Here is a 21812-nt window from a genome sequence, read left to right on the forward strand (position 1 = left end):
CATTTGGAGGAAGCCTAAAATAATTAGTTGTGTTTTAGCTAAAGATGCACACAGTTGCACTGCAAGCATAGATGGAGCACCAGGCTTCCAGCATTGTTTCCACTACACCTGTGTGCAGGTAGAAAAGTCTTAGGATATCCTAAGGGAAATTTGTCGCTCCCTTCTTGGTACTAAGAGTTGAGGCTGGGCGGTGGTGGCACACTCCTTTAATCCCAACACTTAGGAGGCAGAGGCAGGCGGATCTCTGGAGTTCGAGGCCAGTCTGGTCTACAGAGTTCCAGGACAGGCTCCAAGGCTCCATAGAGAAACCGTGTCTCGAAAAAACAAAAACAAACAAACAAACAAAATTGAACACAGGACCTCGGCGGCTTGCAAGGTAATTAAGTGCTTTTCCACGGAGGTGCGCGGTGGAGCCACTATCAGTCACTGGCTCGAGGATCACGGATATATATTGTGTTGGTGCTGGACCTCCTAAACGCTAGGGGCGTTGGGCACGTCCTTATTTACCATAACGCACGAAGTGATGAGCAGCTTAGAGACATGTATAAGAAGTAGGTGAGAGCCAGGCGGGGGCGCAAGCCTTTAATCCCAGCACTCGGGAGGCAAAAGAAGTTCGAGCCCAGCCTGGTCTACGAAAGCTCGTTCGAGGACAAGATAGAGAACCCCCATCTCAAAAAAACAAAACAAATAAAACAAAACAAAACAAAAAAAGAGTAGGTAAGGCACAGAAGCCTGGAGCTCTGGATCGAGAAAGACGTATTCCCCGAACTGCTCTGGGATGACGTCACCGGAAGACTTCCAGGCACGCGCCCGTGAGAACGCCCTGGCGCTCTAAGCCCCGCCCCTAGCGTTCTCACGTAAGACGCGAGTGACGCAGAACCTGCGGCTGGCCCCGGAAGCAAAACCAATAGGGGCGGAAGAGACGGCGGAAGGGCGGGCCCACGGCGCGGCGGCAGGGGGCGGGGCCGGGATGGTAACGGACAAACCCGGGAGCCGCGCTTCAGCAAGGGACGCGCCGTGACCGCTGCCGCCGGCACCTGCTCTGCCATGATGATCCACGGCTTCCAGAGCAGCCACCAGGACTTCTCCTTCGGGCCCTGGAAGCTGACGGCCTCCAAGACCCACATCATGAAGTCTGCGGATGTGGAGAAGTGAGGCTGCGGGGCCGGGCGGCGGGGAGCGTCTAGCGGGCTGGGTGCAGCTTCACGCGGTTCTCGGGGCCGCAGGTTCCGTCCCTCTGAGCCGACCGTTGAGTGACAACTTTAGGAAATGGTCCTGTCCCCATCTCGCGACCTCTGCTCGCTGAAACCGTCGCTTCGCTGGGTTGAACTGAGCGCGGCTGTTTTGGTGGCCTTTTCCCCCTCGCCCCTCCTATCTTCTTACCTAAGCCTGCGCCACCTTTCTGGGCGTGGACGACCGGTTTGCCTCGGGGCGATGGCTGGACGGTTTATATGTTCAGCCTCTGGCCTGTGGGCTTCTGTGGTGGGCTCTTGAGATTCGGATCTTGAACCATTAAGTCCCCCAGACTTCAGAGTTTGCGAGACCGTTACATTACTGTGTGACTGTTTAGGATGAAGATACAGACCCGGAGCGATTTTAGTTTTCTTTCTTTTTTTTCCTTTTAGCAAGTCAGGTATTGTGAAAAGCTCTCGAGACATGGAAGATGAAAGATAAAGTCCCAAGGAGTTCACAGTTTCGTGAAAGACCGTTATAATTGTGTGCCTTTTGGGGATGAAAATGTATATAGACAGGGCGAATTGAGATGTGTGTGTGGTGGTCAATGTATCGGGACAGAATCTTTTTGTTTTTTCAAGACAGGGTTTCTCTCTGTGTAGTCCTGGCTTTCCTGTAACTCACTCTGTAGACCAGGCTGGCCTCGAACTCATAGAGATCCGCCTGCTTCTGCCTCCCGTAAAGGCGTGCGCCACCACCCGCCCTGCCTGGGCAGAATCTTGCTCAAGTCTGGGGACTGAGTAGACAAGTAAAGCTCACAGTCAGAGTAAGCTCTGAGCTATTTGGAGATGCCCGAATTGTATCTTGACAAAGTTTTGGGAGCGACCTGGCAGAGTATGCTTGGAGAATTGCCTTCCGTGTCATTGGAGAGTGAGTTCTGTTTTGAACTAGAGTTGGGTTTTATCTATAGCCACCAGGTGTAGTTTTACCCAGATTGGCAAAGGACATTATGGTTGGCAATGAAGGTTTCTTGTAGACGATGGATTGAAGGGCTGGAGGGCTGGAAAGGAGGCCAGAAAGCGACTGGAGGGACGAAGATTAACTGCTTCAATTTGATGGCCAATTGATGGATAAGCTGTGATGGCAGGATCCTATTTAGAGATTTAAAATTTACATATGTAAATCAGTCCCTGGTTTTTAGCATAAATTGTTTCAAATTTTTAAATTAAAAATGTTTTAATAGACTTATTTTTATTGTATGTGTATGAGTGCTTGGTGCATTTTATGTGGGCCTGGTACCTGAGAAGAGGGGAGCTGGATCCCCTGAAATGAGAGTTATCATAGCAGTAAGCCTCCATAGTGCTGGGATCTGAACCCAGTCCTCTCTGCAATAGCAACAATGCTCTAACCTAGGACTGCTTTTCTAGCCTGTAAATCCGGAATATTCTAAGCAAGGCCCAAACACCTTATTTCTGATGTTACCCTTTACCTTTAGCAAGTGTTGGGGGCTGCAGTCCCTGGCCCCTTGACTTTTTTTGCCTGCTGGAGTGAACAGAGTAAACAACTTGTTTTCCTGTGTCTGCAGCTGCTCTGAGCACCAGACCCTCATGAGTTCCTGATGGCAGGGGAGTGAATTCTGGTGGGTTTTACAGCTGAAAATCCCAGGAGCTGGGGTGTGGCTTTCAGTTAAGAATCCCTGTATAAGCTTCCTGGAGCACAATTCAAGGATGACTGGTGTCCCCGTGTCTCTGTCTGCGTGTATATGTGTTTAAATCTCCAGCCTAGTTCTGGCTCGTGTACCTTCCTGTAGTACAGGCACTACATATAGAGAGCACCGTTGATAGAGCTGGAAGACAGAGCATTTGATGCAACTTAGTTGTGATTCTTTTACATATGTAACTGGAGTATTTTTAGGACGACCAGATTTTTCCAGATAAACTGAGTAAAACCTGTGGGATTATGTTTGTTACTTTATGTATTTGGTATAATTCAAGAAAGTAGTTAAAACCTGTATTTTATAGAATCTTCTTATGGATATCAGTCTTTTATTATATTTAATCTTTTAGGTATTTAATATTTTCCATCCTCTAATAGTAAAGAATAAATTTTACCTAATTTCATGGTGAAAACATGCCATCTTACTGTTAACCATCCTAAAAACATGCAGTCACAACAGGTGAAGTAGACAGTATGCGCCAAGTTTTTGTCTTAATATATGTCTTAAGCATTTTCTCTTCTTTTCCCTAAATATTTTCACTGGTTTTATAATATTTCATCATGTGGTAGCAAGTTTATATAACCATTTCTTGTGGATTCATTGTTTTTTGCTTTTTGAGACAGGAGATTGGCATAGTCCTGACTGTCCTGGAATTCACTGTATAGACCAGACTGGCCTTAACACACAAGAGATCTGCTTGCCTCTGCCTCCTGAGTGCTGGAACTAAATGTGTGAGCCACCACACATTTAGGGTCTCTCTCTGAATTGTTGCCCTGGAACTCTCAGAGACCTGCCAGCTGCTGCCTCCCTGAGTGCTGGGATTAAAGACTTGGGTCATCATGTCTAGCTGTATAACCATTTATTTTTTTCCTTTTATTGAAAATATAGCAGCTGGGTGGTAGTGGTGCATGCCTTTAATCCCAGCGCTTGAGGCAGAGGCAGGCAAATCGTGATTGAGGCCAGATTGGTCTATAGAGTGAGTTACAGAAAATTAGGACTACAAGAAACCCTGCCCCACCCCACCTCCAAAATTGCTTCCCCCCCTCACATATTACCACTTTTTGGTTTTTTGAGACAGGGTTTTGCTGTAGCTATCAAGCCTGTCCTGGAATTAGCTCTTGTAGACCAGATTGGCTTTGAACTCAGATTCACCTACCTCTGTCTCCCGAATGCTGGGATTAAAGGTGTGCACCAGCATCGCCTACATATAGGTGGCTAATAACCACTTATTTTAATTGGACATTCAGTATTACTTTTTCACTACTTGGTTATTTTGTATAGCTATCCTGAGTCAGAAAGTATAAATCTGATTAAATTTTTAGAATGTTTTGCTTGATTGTGGCCTTGGGGTGGATGTAAGGGGCCTAGAGAGTCTTGTAAACAAGTGTTGGTTTTTACCCTCTTTTTTTTTTTTTTAATTACCAACTTTGAAATTGCTAAGAACTTGAAATTTTTACCAGAAGAGTGTTTTTTTTCTTACAGATGACAGATTCTTAATTATCTTTGTAGCTATTATTGGTATAGATATCATGTAAAAACACAAAGTTCAGCAGAACATGGGAGTGTAGTGCATTAAGTCATCTTCTAGGTGATATTTAAACTCCCTCTTTAAAAAAAAATGCTATGGGCCTTTGACCTAAAATGAGATGTTTCTCATAAGGAGCAGTATTTCTTCCTTCTAAAACCTAACTTATTTTATTTGATCATACACTTTTTTAAATGAATTGATTTTAATATGTACACCAAGACTTGTTTGGTGTGTCTAATTGGAAATAAATTTAAAACTATTGGAAAGATTATAAATGTGCATAGATCTTTTCTTGACTTTCTATAAGACTATTGTTACATAATGGGTTTCATGATGACATTTTCCTGCATGTACACAATGTGTTTCAGTCATACTCACACTTCTCACCCTACTCTCTTGTTCCTCCCGGATTCCTGCTAATCTTTTATTCCCACCTAGTCCCTTCTGTTTTCTTTGCTCTCGCTTCTTGTGTGTGCTCTATCTTGTATTACTGGTTCAGCAGAAGCCAGGAGAGTCAACAACATGATGAGCAAAATGTTACCCAATTGTGTACTACATACTTTATTATAAATTCTGCTATAAAAACTGGTCAATAGATAGTTTTATATATTTTTTTTAAAACTACCAATCTATGGAACATCTTTTAAAAAGTTTCTAAAATCAGTAAGATTTGGTTCATAGGGTCTCTGGAAAATGTACTTTCTTGCTCAAAACCTTTGTGTTAGTTGATTTTCAAATGTGAGAGAGAAAGATAGAAATCTGCAGGTTTTGTTCACTTGTTTTTAGACAAGATCTTATTGTATTCCTGGCTGGTCCAGAACTCACTATGTGGATCAAGCTGGTCTCAAAGTTACAATTATCTCCCTGCCTATGGCTCCTGAGTGCTGGAATTAAAGGTATGTACCACCATGCCTACATTTATGGTGTTTTTTGTTTTGAGAAAGGGTCTCAGTTGTAGCTCTGGCTGGTCTAGAACTTGTTATGTAGACCAGACTGCCTTCTTTCACAGAGATCTGCTTCTACCTCTGTCTGCTTAGTCCTAGTGCTAGGACTAACGGTGTGTGCCACCGCACCTTGGTGAGACCTGTCGTCTTTTGAAGTGGTAGGAATGTGATTTTATATATACATACACACATATATAATATATGTTAACGTATTTTTAATAGACTCACTGTGTATTTTATAATGCCAGCTAGTAGTAAGTGATAAATAAAAAACAAAGCAAGGTAACTGCATAGGAGACATTATTTTAGGTGGGATGACAGAGATCAGTTCTGAAACAGTGGAGTATACATACACATTTGTCTACTCTAGAAAGCCTGTCCATCTGTCTGTCTAAAAGAACTTGGACAGTTTCTGTGGAAGACTTTACTAATTTTGCTCCTTCTCTTTGACTTGCTCCCTTTCCTGCTCCTCTCTCTGTTACTTAGCAACTTCTCTTCTGTTTCACGCTGTGTCTCTTGAACTTGCTGCTTGTGCGTGTTCACTCAGGTTTCAGAATGGAGAGAATAACGGTAATGACTGGTCATTATTCAACCCAGAATAAGCATATTGGGCCAAGTTTCCAAGGTTTTTAGCCAGCCCCTGGATAATTGCCTGTGGTTGAGTTGTTGAACTTTCATCCCTGAATTGCCAGTTCAGGTTATAACCAAGGTGATTGGGTCATAGAGTGTGGCAGTGCAGCTTTGTTTTCCAGAAATGAATAAGTAATTGTCACTTAGTGTGACAGAAGCTAGGGTTGCAGCTAGGTGATCCTGTGCCTAGCGTGTGCAAGGTCCTGAGTTCAACCTCAGGCATCAAAAAAAACAAAAAGAAATCTTTTAATTGGGACTTATAAACACAGCTTTAAAAAAAACAAAACTAATATATTTATTTATTGAAAGTAACTATAATTGCATCATTTTTGCCCTCCCCTTTGGCCAACCCCTCCCATATAATCCTCCACTTGCTCTCAAATTCATGACCTCTTTTTCTTTAGCTGTTGTTGGTTGTGGTGGTGTGTGTGTGAGTGTGTATTACAGGCATCATGCTGGCTTAGTAAAGTACCAGTGGTTGTAGGTTCTCTAACAACCATAGCCTCACTAGCCCCAGGTAGTTGGCAAGGTTTTCAGTACACTTATGATTTCCTCTGTGGAGTGGCCGATTAGAGAGCTGTTGGTACCAGCAAGATATATGCCACTACTGGATCCTTGTATTCATTGTTCCTTGTTGGTTGTAGTTCATAGTTGTCAAACCCAGTTCCTTCTTCCTCCTTCTACTCCCCCCAATTTCCACCCCCCCCCATCTACTCCTCAGAAAGAGTAAGGCTTCCCATGGGGAGTCAACAAAGTCTGACACATTACTTTGAGGCCCTCCCCCCTATATCTAGGATGAGCAAGATTTCCCTCCAAAGAGAATGGACTCCAGAATGTCAGTTCAAGCACTAGGGATAAATCTTGGTCTCACTGCCAGTGTCCCCACAGACCGCCCCAGCCACACAGTTGTCACCCACACTCAGAGGGCCTAGATGGGACCTATGCAGGTTCCCCCGCTGTCAGTCCAGAATCAGTGAGCTCCCACTAGCTCAGGTCAGCTGTTTCTGTGGGTATCCCTCCCCATCATCAAACCCAGTTTTCTTAAGGACCAAAAGGACCAACAAATTGGACAGCTCATGCCCCAACTTAGAGGCTGACAATTTGTTCTTAGCATCAACCAGATGGTGCTGTATGGCAAAGTAGGCCATGTGTTGTTAGGCCAACTTTTTTCTTTTTTAAACCAAAAGTCTCAATTTACACAATAATAACAACAAAAAAATCTAAATTTTTCTTGATAGCTTTTCAAGTGTCAAAATAACAATAGCAATACCATTCATACTAGCAAACATGTCTGTTACTGATTTGTGATGCTGGCTGTTTTGTTTATCTTCTAGTGCAGTTGTCTGAGGCATGTGTGAAGCATATGGTCTAGCACATTAGATATAAAGGACTGGTATTATACTAGCAAGAGTACAAAAGTACTCGAACTTCCTGGGCTTTCCTCACTCGCAGAATGGTTTTGAGAATCAAATTTTGCAAGTAGTGAAACTGGAGTAGATCTTGTCTTGAATGCAGCCGTCCCTACCAGTTTCCTCACTTTGCTTTCTTCATGTGTCACTACTCTTCTTACCTAGTGTAGTGCCATAAAGATCGAACAAATAGGTGACGGAAGCGTTTTAAACATCATGATTATTATTAAGTCATGTACTATTGAACGCTTCTGTAAATCAGAATTCGGTTGGGGTGAAGAGGAAACAAGTGACAGTGGTGAAGAGAAAATAATCTCCCCTGGCCTCGCCCTCCCTGAGGAGAGAGTGGGGGAGGGGGGAAGGGAGTGGGAACTGGGATAGGTATGTAAAATGATAAATAAAAAATTAAAATAATCCCCTGATCTTTGCTTATGTGTAGGTTAGCTGATGAACTGCATATGCCGTCCCTCCCTGAAATGATGTTTGGAGACAATGTTCTAAGGATCCAGCATGGCTCTGGCTTTGGAATTGAGTTCAATGCTACAGATGCACTAAGATGTGTAAACAACTACCAAGGCATGCTTAAAGTAGCTTGTGCGGAAGAGTGGCAGGAAAGTAGGTGAGAATCGGGGTGGTTACAGGTCAAACATGAAGAGAAGTGTTCAGTAAGTGTGTGTTTTGTTAGAATTAAATTTTAAAACTGTATTATCCCAAAGCTTATTTTTCTGAGCCATAAAACAAAGGTTTTCCCACTGTTTGAATATTTAAGTTGAAATACATTTGAGCTGAGCTATGTAGGTGTCATTTCTTTCCAGTGTCCTTTATTCCAGTCAGTCCATTGTATTTTAATTTTCCCGTTTTTGAAGAAAAACATTTTCTCGTAAATTTTATTGTATATTTGTGGAATATTAAAACTTAAGAAAAATGTTTTAGTTTTTGTTTTTTGCTAGGTAAATCAGCAGTTATTTGCATTTAGAGAAATGTAAGTCGTGTCTTTGGCAGTGTAAGACAACCTGGAAAGGCTGCTTTAGCACTGACAACAGTTAAATGTTCAGAAAACAAAGGTTTTATGCTAGTGAATGCAGTGTTTGCCTTTAATATAGAATGTTTAATATTGTATGTGTATGAGTAGGGTGTTTATATTACAATACATGGTGTAAGTTGGTGTGCATATGAATACTGATAATATGTATTCTAAATCTCATCATTTTTGTTTTGGTATTTGAGGACTGAGGGTGAACACTCCAAAGAAGTTATTAAACCTTATGATTGGACCTATACAACAGATTATAAAGGAACGTTACTTGGAGAATCTCTTAAGTTAAAGGTAAATTTGAATTTTCTGCTTTTATGAATCATTAATTTTTTTGGGATAATCTCAGCACTAGATCTTTTAGTTATGTAGTTATGGTTATATTTTCCCACCGCTTTCATCCTGATTATTTTTAGTTGTGGCAGGCTTTAGAACATAATATGAGGGGGGTTTAGTTTTATTAATTACCTATTAGTGGAAAATAAAAGAAGGATATAGCGAGATATAGCCAGTTTTCTTTTTTCTTTTTTTTTTTTGAGATGGACTCTCACGAGGCTGGCATTGAACTTTGGGCTCAGGCACTGCTGTCTGGGCCTCCTGAGCATCTGGAACTATAGGTTCCAGAACCTGCCTAGAAACAGTGTTCTAATGTTCTCCCCCTCCCCGCTTTGGTTTTTCGGGACAGGGTTTTCTCTGCGGCTTTGGAGCCTGTCCTGGAACTAGCTCTTGTAGACCAGGCTGGCCTCGAACTCACAGAGATCCGCCTGCCTCTGCCTCCCAAGTGCTGTGATTAAAGGCATGTGCCACTACTGCCCAGCTTAGAAACAATGTTCTTTAAAACATTACTTTGCCTTGGTGTTAGCAGTATCAAGTTAAGCATCTGTCCTTGGTAATGCATTATTGGGTGGTTTAGAAGTGGTTAGTTAGTAGCTTAGAGTTAGGGAACAAAGAAAACATATCCTGCTTTCAGTGAGCATAATTTTGGTATGATTATTTATTTGTTTTGGCTTTTTCGAGGCAGGGTTTCTCTGTGCAACAGTCCTGGCTGTCCTAGAACTCACTTTTAGATCAGGTTGGCGTCAAATGCACAGAGATCTGCCTGTCTCTGCCTCCCAAATGCTGGCATTAAAGGCATGCACCACCCCCACCAGCTGTCTGGTATGATTTTCGATGAGTTACATTTTTCTTTCCTTTGAATGGCGGAGCTTTCTGTATAGTCCAGTTTGGCCTTGAACTGAAAGATTCGCCTTTCTCTATCACCCCTGTACTGGGATCAAAGTCATGCACCACCACACCTGGCCCTTTAGGTAACTTATTTCATCAAGACACCTCGTTACTAAATTGAAAAAACAGTAGTGCTTACCCATTGCAGAATTTTTACAGGAATAGTTGAGTTTTTTAATGTGTTGTGGTAGTGCTGAGCTGCGTCTGTGTAATCTTGCTCAAGAGCTTCACTTGGTGGCAAGGACACTGAGAACGTGGAGTTGGAAGGTCTCTGCTAGCTACGTTTTAAGGTCTTATAGCTTGCCTTTTTCCTCTTGAGTGCTGAGATTACAGATGTGTGCCACCATGCTGTCTGAAACTAATCCGTAGTTTCTCTTTCTCCAGACTTTTATGTGTGCTTCCAGTACAGAAACAAAATTTTTGAGAAAGTACATGTTTACTCATTTATTCATTTCATCAGACATACCTTAAACTTTTGCTGTGTGCCATTGTATAGTCCAGTGAGAGAGTGGGGTGGTTTTTTTATTTTGAGAACTCTACAGACTGTAGTCTTTGTGCCCCTGATTGAAGTTTGCAGAGAGCTGAGGTCATTTGATACTTTGTTGCCAGCAATGAGGAAATTGGAGGTTTTTTTAAAACCTCATGCAATAGTAATGAATGCTTTATGGATTCACTTAGGAAAAGGTGCATTAGTGGTAAGTATAGCAAGAACCAAGGCAACAGAGGTGGAGCCTGATAGGAGGAGCCAGAACTGTGTGTCTCAGTATTCTCTTACCAACACATTCACCTATGATATAATTTCTTCTACGGTGTTACTGAGGAGTGTCAGTGTGATCTCCCACTCTGGTAGTGATGAGTGATGTACTCAGGCTTTGTCATAATATAGGCTTTGGTTCAAATCATCACCAGCTTGGCAAAGCAATTTGCTTGCTCTCTCTCTCTCCCTCTCCCCCTCTCTCCCTCTCCCCCTCTCCCTCCTTCCCTATCTCTCTATCTCTTTCTCTCTCTTGTTCTTCGTGTATGTGTCAGAGATATACATATGCCACAGAGTAGGTTAGGACATGGTTGAGTATGGGTTCTTGTCTTTCATCTTGCTTGAGACAGATTTTCTATTTTATTTTGTTGGTTGGTTTTTATTTTTTTGCTGATGTGTATGTATACTAGGCTCTGTGTCCAGCGAGCTTCTGGGAATTCTCCTGTCACCACCCGTGAGACCCAGCACTGCAGATGTGTACTATTTTGTCTGGCTTATGAAGATTTGGGGATTCTAAGATAGGCTTTGCCCACTGAGTCAACTGCCCACAGTTTGATCTTTTGCAAAGTCTCATTTTGGTAAATGGACGCTAACAGTTGCAGGGCAGATCCCATGTGTAAAGTATTTAATGCAGTGCCTCTAACTCAATAGAGTCTCAGGTGGCAGGTGACTGTTTATTGAAATACCAGGAATGGCAGAACGCTTTATGGTCTAAAGTTGATGAATGTGGTTTTCTGTTGTTTTAATGGGATGACTGAGGCTGTAGAGATGGCTCAGCAGTTAAGAGCACTTACTGTTCTTGCAGAGGACCCAGATTCATTTCCCAGCACTCACATGGTGGCTCACAACCATCTGTAACTCTAGTTCAAGAGATCTGATGTCCTGTTCTGACACTTATGGGCACCAGGAATGCATGTGGTGCCATACATACATGCAAGCCAAACACTCATACATATAAAGTAAATAAATCTAAAAACAAACAAAAACCTGTTGAGGTGGAAAAGTTTTCAGGTAAATTATTAGAATTTTGTTCTTTAGTGCTCAAAATAACTAGCGTTGTAAGGTAGGTCCAGTATCCTCATTTTGTTGTTGTTGTTTTTTTGGTTTTTTTTTTTTTTTTTTTTTTTTTGGTTTTTCGAGACAGGGTTTCTCTGTGGTTTTGGAGCCTGTCCTGGAACTAGCTCTTGTAGACCAGGGTGGTCTCGAACTCACAGAGATCCGCCTGCCTCTGCCTCCCGAGTGCTCGGATTAAAGGTGTGCGCCTCCACTGCCCGGCAGTATCCTCATTTTGTAGATGAAGTATTTAAACTATGATTTGGATAACACACTGCCCATGACTTACTGTTTTCTTCATTTGTTATATGTAGATCAATTCCATAGGAATTTATGAAGGTTTTTTTTTTTTTTTTTTTTTTTGTTATTTTTATTTGGCGGGGAGTTCAAAATGGTTTCTCTGTGTTGACTTGGCTGTCCTGGAACTCGCTCTGTAGACCAGACTGGCCTCAAACTCATAGAGATCCTACTGCCTCCACCTTCTGAGTGTTGGAATTAAAGGTGTACACTACCATTGCCCAGCCTTTGTTGTTATTTTTAATTTGTATGCATAATATTGGTTGACATTTTAAATTCCAAAGTCTTCCTCATAATACTCTTCAGGGGCTGGAGAACACTTGTTCTTGCAGAGGACCAGGTTTGGCTTCCAGCACCCACATGGTGACTCACAGCTCTCTATAACCTAAGTTAACCTAAGTTCCTCGAGGTACCTGATGTTCTCTTCTGGCCTGCAAGGGCACCACATAAACATGGTGTATTTACATACATGCATGCACACACACAAAAAAAATATTAACTGTTCAAAAGCCTTGTATGTATAAGAGTGTAATATATAAATCCCCCGAGACAGAGTTTCTCAGTAGCTTTGGAGCCTGGCCTGGAACTAGCTCTTGTAGATCAGGCTGGCCTTGAATTCACAGAGATCCTTCTGTCTCTGCCTCCCCAGTGCTGGGATTAAAGGCATGTGCCACCACTGCCCGGCTGATAAATATATTTTCTGTAGAGAGCGAAAGTTCCAGAACATGCGGCATTAGAACAGAACCTGTCCTTGCCTTTGAATCCTTGTTTTGTAGTTACTGGAGGCACTTGTGTGTATATGGGTGTGCATTTTATTGCTGTCTCCTTTTTGGTTGCTTAATTTTTATTCTTTGAACTATAGTATGGAATAAGAAAAAGCCACTCACAAAGTTGTGCTAACAGTAACCTAAGATTCACGTCCGGCTTTGTATTTGTTAGTTGGCCCTAAGATGATGATGTGAGAATATGATTAATGAGAAAATTTCAATGTCCAATATGTGCCTGACCTGTAGTGAAATACCTATAGATGGCTGTCTTCTTGATTAAATAACTAAGCAGCTTTTGTAGAACAGTGCCTGCGGAAGACGCTTCTTCCTTTTCCTAAAAGTATGCTTCATGTCCATGAGTTTTCAAATTTACCAGCTTAACAATTTTTAAGTATTTATTTTGTTTGTTTTTGTTTTGCTTTTTTGTTGTTTTTTGTTTGTTTTAATACTTTTATTTTTTATTTTTTTTATTTTTTTATTTTTCGAGACAGGGTTTCTCCGTAGCTTTTGGTTCCTGTCCTGGAACTAGCTCTTGTAGACCAGGCTGACCTCAAACTCACAGAGATCTGCCTACCTCTGCCTCCCGAGTGCTGGGATTAAAGGCCTGCGCCACCACCGCCCGGCTTGTTTTAATACTTTTATTTTTATTTCTTTTTAAATTTTCTTTTGAGAGTTGCTACAGGCATGAAGAGCAACTATGGAGGGGCTAGAAAATGAGGGGAATTGGGGTGCATGATGCGAGCTTCCAAAAGGATCAACAAAAAATACATTTAAAAAAATATTTGGGTGTGTGACTATCAACATAGTGTCATCATGTATATCCTACCTAGCATATTAATGCTTTAAAACAAGCAAAACAATTTAAGTATATATAGTTTAGAACTACATTAACATCGTTGAGTTACCTGTATCCCCAGTCCTGGCCTTGCATGCAGGAGCCTCCGCTCCAGGCTTTTTCTGTGTATTCTGGGAATTGAACACAGGTTGTCATGCTTTTGCTTCAGGCACTGTATTTCCCAACCCCTAAGGTGCACGTGCCATTTTAACAGTCCCGAATGAGTATATGCAAGTATACTTTACCAGCAGGAAACTTCGCTTACCTCTTACAGCTGTAGCTATCATGCTAGTTTTCAGTTGATGATTTTTTCATCTTCATAACACAATACTTAATTATATTCTGGAAGATGGAACAGTTGGATTCTGATAAGAAGTGAATACCAATTATCTATAGTGTTTTTCAGAGTTTCAAAATGGAGGCAGAGTCTAATCTTTTTTTGTTGTTGTTTTGTTTTTTCGAGACAGGGTTTCTCTGTGTAGCTTTGGTACCTGTCCTGGAACTAGCTCTTGTAGACTAGGCAGGCCTTGAATTCACAGAGATCTATCTGCCTCTGTCTCCCAAGTGCTGGGATTAAAGAGGTGCACCACAACCGCCACCTGGCCCAAATTCTAATTTTTTAGTGTCTACTAATTACATCCAAATTTAGAACTGTATGCTGTTGTTATGCAGAGAAAATGGTAAATTTTTCTTGCAACTCTAGCTCTTTATACTAAAACTTCATTTAAAATTGTGTATTCCAGGTTGTGCCCACAACAGATCACATAGATACAGAGAAATTGAAAGCTAGAGAGCAGATTAAATTTTTTGAAGAAGTTCTCTTGTTTGAAGATGAATTACATGATCATGGAGTTTCCAGCCTGAGTGTGAAAATTGTGAGTATTGTGATTGTTAAATTGATCATTCTTCTGTTCATAGCATTGTAGCATGTAAAATTTCTTCTGTGTCTAGACATCTTAGTTAATAGCTTTTATGAAATTTGTGAAAAATAAGGATATATTAGTCTTTTTTTTAAAAAAATATACTTGCCTGGCTACTTTATAGGTTATCTTATTTAACTTAAATGAATGAAAACTATAGCTGAAAAATGTTATTTCTAGGGTCTGCAGGTAGCCTGTTGGATGCCTTGCTTATTTTTAGGTTTATTTTATGTGTATGAATGTTTTTTTCTCATGCACCACCTGCTTGCCTGGTGCCCTTGAAAGTCAGAAAGGGTGTTGCATCCCCTGGAACTGGAGTTACCGGTGGTTGTGAGTTTGAGAGGCAAACCATGGTAAATAACCTGCCAAAGGCTGGGAGGCCAGGTAGAGCTAAGGCAGAGAACCTCTGTCTAGTTGGTCCCTGATTTGGAATGCTTTATCTTATCATTATTTGGCTTTATGTTGGGAAAGTGATAAACATTCATTCTTAACTCTATTTTGGGATTTGACTTTTACCTTTCCGTGTCATCAGTGTATGGTATGATACTCTTGATTCTGGGCAGTCCATAGAAATACAGCTATGCGACTGGAAACACGTGGCACTTACTCTGTCCTTGCATTGTGAGCTATATTATCAAATGGGTCAGATCTGTTTAGAGCATCTTGGATAGGTATTTTGAAGGCTTTTAGGATGTAGCCATATACCAGGGAGCATCTTTATAGCTTTCTTTCAGTGATTCGCTTTTTTATTTTCATAAAGAAATAAAGTATTTAATTTTCATTAACATTTTAATTACTGTTTTTATCCCCCTAGAGAGTAATGCCTTCTAGCTTTTTTCTGCTGTTGCGGTTTTTCTTGAGAATTGATGGGGTGCTTATCAGAATGAATGACACAAGGCTTTACCATGAGGTACGGGCATTCATCTAATGAGTTCACTAACTGACATCGAGCCTGTTTATGTTTCGTGCTCACTTAGCTTTTGAGATTAAGTAATGATTCTTGTTAAATGATCATCCATTAACTCAAAACTTGAGTGTTTTAAGTTTACTGACTACATGTTAATGTCAAACTGTGTCCCTGTTTTTTTTTTTTAGAGTTCTGATAATCAAAAATGTTTTATTAAAAACTCTTTCTGGGTATGAGTGATGCTTTGTCCAAAAGTTTTGTGAACGCTGCTCCTTAGCTTGAACCTTTATTGATAGTATTACCATAGACTGTCCTGATGTTAGAAATCCCACTTAAGCTGCCTCCTGAAGTTTGTTTTATTTATTTATTTATTTATTTATTGTGTATACAATATTCTGTCTGTGTGTATGTCTGCATGCCAGAAGAGGGCACCAGACCTCATTCCAGATGGTTGTGAGCCACCATGTGGTTGCCGGGAATTGAACTCAGGACCTTTGGAAGAGCAGGCAATGCTCTTAACCGCTGAGCCATCTCTCCAAGCCCCCACCTCCTGAAGTTTGTATCACACGATCACTTGGTAGTTATTCTAAAGGCGGAAAGTGCTTTCTTCTGTCTGAAGTAACAGGTTTAAACAGTGTTAAAAGGAAGGATGGGTGAGTTTAAATTGAGTCCTAAGAATTGTCCAATATCTTTAGAACAGCTTGTCATTCCTGAATATTTAAATTCAGAATTGGGATCACACAGGTTGAAGAATTAGACATTTGTTTTCCCCTTGAAACATTACAATGACTGTGATTGGCCGCCTTCTTCTTCTTCTTCTTCTTCTTCTTCTTCTTCTTCTTCTTCTTCTTCTTCTTCTTCTTCTTCTTCTTCTTCTTCTCCTCCTCCTCCTCCTCCTCCTCCTCCTCCTCCTCCTCCTCCTCTCTCTCTCTCTCTCTCTCTCTCTCTCTCTCTCTCTCTCTCCCTCCCTCTCTCCCTCTCTCCCTCTCTCCCTCTCTCCCTCTCTCCCTCTCTCTCTCTCTCTCTCTCTCTCTCTCTCTCTCTCTCTCCCTCTCTCCCTCTCTCTCCCTCTCTCCCTCTCTCCCTCTCTCCCTCTCTTTCTCTCCTTCTTCCTCTGTTATGTAGCCCTAGAATTCAGTATGTATATCAGGCTGGTCTCTTAGAACTGCCTACCTCTGCTGGGATCAAAGGCATGCCTTACCACATCTGTTGGCCATTTCCCTTTGTATAAGAAAGCCAAAGTATTACATTTTTCTTATAGTGAAATTTAAATTTTAAAAATACTATGTTTAAGTTTAATTTTATAAATTTATCCTACAAAGTTCTATTACACAGTAATTTATATTTATCATGTAGTTGATCAGAGTTGTATATACTTGAACATTCACAGCTTGAAGGAACTTAATAAATTTGATTAAGCTGTTTGTATCCATACAGTAGTAGCAGAAAAATACATGCCCATCAACATTGACGGTAAAGAATTAAATTGAGCTACTTTGGAAAGGTGCCCATCTCAGTGAATTTTAAAAGTTCAGTGTGACCCTATTTAAGATTTTTTTTACAGAGGCTTTGAAATGGGAAAGGCTCTATTATCAGAAGTAGCTATGATTGATATTTTATTTTTCTTATTTAAACTTTTATATTTTTTATGGTGAGCATTAATTTTTTCTTGTCTTTTTATTGATATAAAAGACTGAAACCTTAAAGGAGTATAGTTTTGTAGGTTTCTTTCTTTTTTTTTTTTTAAACAATTTTTTTTATTATTTATTATGTGTACAACATTCCTTCCATGTGTGCCCGCAAGCCAGAAGGGGGCGCCAGGTCTCATTATAGATGGCTGTGAGCCACCATGTGATTGCTGGGAATTGAACTCAGGACCTCTGGAAGAGCAGTCAGTGCTCTTAACCACTGAGCCATCTCTCCAGCCCAGTTTTGTAGGTTTCTATATTGAAAAGTGTTATACTAAAAGAAAATTAATCTTAGTTTTCTTTTTCTCCCTCCCTCCCTCCCTCCCTCCCTCCCTCCCTCCCTCCCTCCCTCCCTCCCTCCCTATATCTCTGGCTATCCTAGAGCTTACTATTGCTTCCTCAAACTCAGAGCTATCTGCCTGCCTCTTGGCAAAATGCAGTTCTTTTATTTTATGTGTATTGGTGTTTTGCCTGCATATATGCCTATGTGAGGGTGTCAGATATTGGAGTTACAGACAGTTGTGAGCTGCCATGTGGGTGTTGGGAATTGAACCTTGGTCCTCTGAAAGAACAGTCAATGCTCTTAACCACTGAGCCATCTCTCTAGCCCCAAAATGCAGTTCTTTTAACCTAACCGTGAAAGTCTTAAATGGAAAAAACTGACTACAAAAGGGTGGGTTTCTATTTTTGTTTTGTTTTGTTTTGTTTTTGGTTTGGTTTTTTGAGACAGAGTTTCTCTGTGGTTTTGGTTCCTCTCCTGGAACTAGCTCTTGTAGACCAGGATGGTCTCGAACTCACAGAGATCCGCCTGCCTCTGCCTCCTGAGTGCTGGGATTAAAGGCGTGCGCCACCACCGCCCGGCTCTATTTTTTTTTTTATTTTATTTGTTTGTTTTGTTTTTTGAGACCTGGTTGTCCTGGTGCTCACTCTATAGAGCAGGCTGACCTTAAACTCAGAGATCTGTCTGCCTCTGCCTCCCAAATGCTGGGATTAAAGGCGTGTGTCACCCTCCAAATGCTGAGATTATGAACATGCACCATCAGGAGTGGCTTCCCCGTAGACCCACCCAGCGTTTTACTGTATAGCTCAGGCCGGCCTTAAATTTCCTGCCTCAGACTTGCAAGTACCATGGCTACATTTATGTGCTATCCTACCTAGCTGCCCTCCAGTGCTTTCTGAACATACTACCAGCTATAGTTTGTTTTGTTGTCTTGTTTTTTTGAGTCAGGGTATTTCACTCTGTAATTGTTGGTTCTGGGACTTGTTATGAAGACCAGGCTGGCCTTGAACTCAGAGGTCTGCCTGCCTCTGGTAAAGTAAGGAATTTGGCAAAATGTTTGTAGGACTAGGAGAAGAATTAAAAAAAAAAGAAAAAAATTTTGTTGTTGTTTTTTGGAAATGAGGAAGCCAGTGAAAATATAAGATAGCTTTAAAAGATTTCGTTTAAAACCCAAAGCCTGTATGTATCTCTATATTTTTATTGCACATAGATATGTCTCATCAAAGGGCAGCCTTTGTGTGCTTGTATTTTAGCATGGTAATAATCAAGTCTGCTTACCTATGTATATCTGGAGTTGCTGTATTTATAGGGATAGGAAATAGTATTTCAGAATTCTTTTTGATAATTAAAAATGTTTCTCAATGTAGAGCCAAATGCTTTTTATCAGACTTAATGCTTCTCTTACAACCTGTTCTAAAATGTAGACAGTCTGTTTTATAGGAAGGAATTTGTAAAATCAGTATATAAATATATTGTAATTTTTTTTATTTTTAAACATAGGCTGACAAGACCTACATGTTACGAGAATATACATCACGAGAGAGCAAAATTGCTAATTTAATGGTAAATACTTGAGTTTTAATGATTCATTTTAAATCTGGCATCCCACTAATCCTGTTCATTTAAATTTACATCTGTAAATGTGCTCATGCTCGGGGCTCTGTAGAGCGAGTCTGCTGAGGGCATGCATCTCTTCTGAGCTGGTCTCGGATACCTGGGCATTTGGAGTTGTTGGGTCTCTTAGCTGTCTTTCATGTGATCTCCACTGTTTGTTTTGAAGAAGCTAAGACCCAAAGATGCCATGATCTGAGTCCCATAGCTGCAGCTGTTGCCACTGGATATTCCTCTAACTTAACACCTTACCAGTCTAGAATATTTTTTGTGTGTGATTATTCTATATAGTCCCATAAATTTCTCCTTTCTGTCCTCCTCTCCTTACTCTTTGAAATTCATGGCCTTTTTTTTGTAGTTCTTGTATGTGTGGGTTTCTTAATACATAAATACAACTTGCTCAGTCTGTATGTTATTTGTATGTGTATATACACACATACGAGTGTGTGTGTGTGTGCGCGCACGCACTGGTTTTTTCAAGACATGGTTTCTCTGTTTAACAGCCTTAACTGTCCTGGAACTTGCTCTGTAGACCAGACTGGTCTTGAACTCACAGAGAACTGCCTGCCTCTGCCTCCTGAGTGCTGGGATTAAAGGTGTGCGCCATCACCGCCCAGCTGTATGTTTATATTTTTACACGTTCCTTTTTCTTCCAGAAACTGGTCATTCTGTACCCTGACTTGTGTATTCTGGCATAATTTTCCCATATATTTTACTTGTGAGACCCTTACTTAGTACTTGGATTTGGTAATGAGTGACTTAGAAGGTAGTGCCTTTCTACAAACTTAGTATTTTTTTTTTTTTTTTTACCTGTAGTATTTACTTCTGTCCGAATACAGAGTACACTTGGGTTAGAATAATTACTAGCTTCTGTTATAGACTATGGACTGGACTCTTTATTCAAGACTTGTCTTTCAAGTTACTCAACGGGAACTAGGGAAGGATTTGGTCAAAGTGTGTCATTCTTTCAGCACTTACGGTAGCACTCACTGTAAATTACATGACCCTGAGTTCCCCAAAGATCATTCACAACACAGTGATTCAGTAACCCGACAGATACCTGGTTTGGTTGGTTGGTTTTGGTTTTCCGAGACAGGGTTTCTCTGTAGCTTTGGAGCCTTTCCTGGAACTTTCTAGCTTTGAACCTAGCTTTGAACTCACAGAGATCCGCCTGCCTCTGCCTCCCGAGTGCTGTGATTAAAGGCGTGTGCCATCGTGGCCCCGCTGACAAATACCTGTTATTTGGGGGAGCACTTAATGATGCTCCTTATATGTATGTGATGTCCCTGATTTTGAAATTGGCATCCTTTGTAAATGTTTGAACTATAAGATTTCAGAAATTGTCTAGACCAACTCTTAAGAATATATTAGTAAGATGCTGGGTGGTGGTGACACACACCTTTTAATCCCAGTACTTAGGAGGCAGAGCCAGGTGGATCTTTGTGACTTCAAGGTCAGCCTGGTCTACAAGAGCTAGCTAGTTCCAGGACATGCTCCATAGCTACAGAGAAACCCTGTCTCGAAAAACCAAAACTAAACAAACAAAAAAAGAAAACAAAGAATATACTAATAGAATTTTGTGTTTTCCCTAGCATGTTCCACCTTCCCTCTTCACGGAACCTAACGAAATATCACAATATTTACCAATCAAGGAAGCAGTTTATGAGAAGCTAATATTCCCAGAAAGAATTGATCCTAACCCTGCGGACTCACAAAATACACCCTCGGAATAGAATGTGGTACAGCATACTCCGTGTGGAACCTGACTGGACACCTTGGCTGTTGTAGGGATGTTTTTATGATGAGAATTAATTTCCTTGCATATGGTCAGATTTTCTGTAGCCTTAAAGGGAAATAAAAGAGCACTGCAGGCAGGTTCCACTGAACTCCCATTTATACTGTCTGTCTTCAATTTCCTACTGGAGATACATGCTCGAGCTAAATTTGGATTCCTAAATTGCCCCAAATTGTGACCTCAGCAGCAGTGATGTATCTGTGTCTCAGGAGGGGACATGACCTGCATCCATCAGGAAGCATCGTCTCCCACTGTGAAGAGACTGAATTGTCAACTCCACCGCTGAGCCCTGATGTGACTCATAGGATTCTGACTGCATGTTGATTTACTATGTTGGCTCTGGGCTTTGGGCTTTCTGGTGGTTATTCACACTTCGGGAGAATTGTGACATGCTACCTAGGAAATTAATCTTGTATTATTCATTAGTTCGAGTTTCTGTGCAACATCATATTGTGTGTGTACACACATGTATTTTTAAAACTTTTCATTTAAAAACCTTTGTCTCTGAGTAGTGTTAGATCACTTATTTTGATAATTCATTGTTAAAAATTGTGGAGAAGTAAAAGAATTGACTTTTTTTTAAGATAAAAAAGTTGGTGGTAGGAAAGATGAATGTGTTTCTGAAGATTTTATTAGTGTATTCTGGTGAGGAATACCAAGAAAATGTGTCTTTGGCCATTTCTAAATATGACATATACCATTTTATATTTATTTGTCCAAGTTGTCTTTTGTAAGAGGAGAATAAATAATAAGGAATTATGGATCCATATTTTGCTATTTATTTCAGCTTTCCTTAGAACTTAATTGAAGAGTGGCTTAGGATCTGTGTTTTTCATTCATTCCTTATGTTTTTGAGCTTGTTTGATATTGTAGATATTTTCCCATGCAGATTACAAATGGAAATTGGTAGGTAGTTTATGTCTGAGTTCTTGCCCCTCTTCTCTCTGTTCCTTACATTCTGTGGGCATTTTAAATAGTCAGAAAGCATGCATACATGCCATGTGTAGCATCCCATTCATTTCTGAGTACTGTGTTGTCTGTGGTACAGGGATTACATAATGAAGAGATACAGCATTGGTCCTTCATGCCTGTGGGTGCAATGTATGTGAATTCAACTAGCTGCTTATCAAAAGATTTGGAAAAATATTTTATCTATACTGACCATGCACAGATTTTCCTTGCCATTATTCCCTGATAAACAACCATTTATGAGATATTAACAACTTTATTTGGTATTACAAATAATC

The 21812-nt window shown here is 40.7% G+C and overlaps 1 protein-coding gene across 1 annotated transcript; it reads left to right on the plus strand.

Annotated features, from left to right (window-relative positions):
* The first annotated feature begins 937 nt into the window (after positions 1–937).
* Tiprl (TOR signaling pathway regulator) lies at positions 938–21332 on the plus strand. The gene is made up of 7 exons (XM_057770834.1): positions 938–1151; positions 7841–8020; positions 8629–8728; positions 14108–14239; positions 15099–15194; positions 18660–18722; positions 20363–21332. Exons 1-7 carry the CDS (start codon positions 1048–1050, stop codon positions 20501–20503), a joined length of 816 nt encoding a protein of 271 aa, XP_057626817.1. The 5' UTR covers positions 938–1047; the 3' UTR covers positions 20504–21332.
* Positions 21333–21812: the final 480 nt, after the last annotated feature.

This window comes from Chionomys nivalis, chromosome 5 (genome assembly GCF_950005125.1).
Source record: "Chionomys nivalis chromosome 5, mChiNiv1.1, whole genome shotgun sequence".
Classification (NCBI taxonomy): domain Eukaryota; kingdom Metazoa; phylum Chordata; class Mammalia; order Rodentia; family Cricetidae; genus Chionomys; species Chionomys nivalis.

Coding starts and splice junctions, on each gene's coding strand:
- Tiprl (XM_057770834.1), top strand. CDS start 1,048: ATGATGATCCACGGCTTCCAGAGCAGCCACCAGGACTTCTCCTTCGGG. Junction 1,152..7,840: donor AAGTCTGCGGATGTGGAGAA/GTGAGGCTGCGG, acceptor GCTTATGTGTAG/GTTAGCTGATGAACTGCATA. Junction 8,729..14,107: donor GAGAATCTCTTAAGTTAAAG/GTAAATTTGAAT, acceptor TGTGTATTCCAG/GTTGTGCCCACAACAGATCA.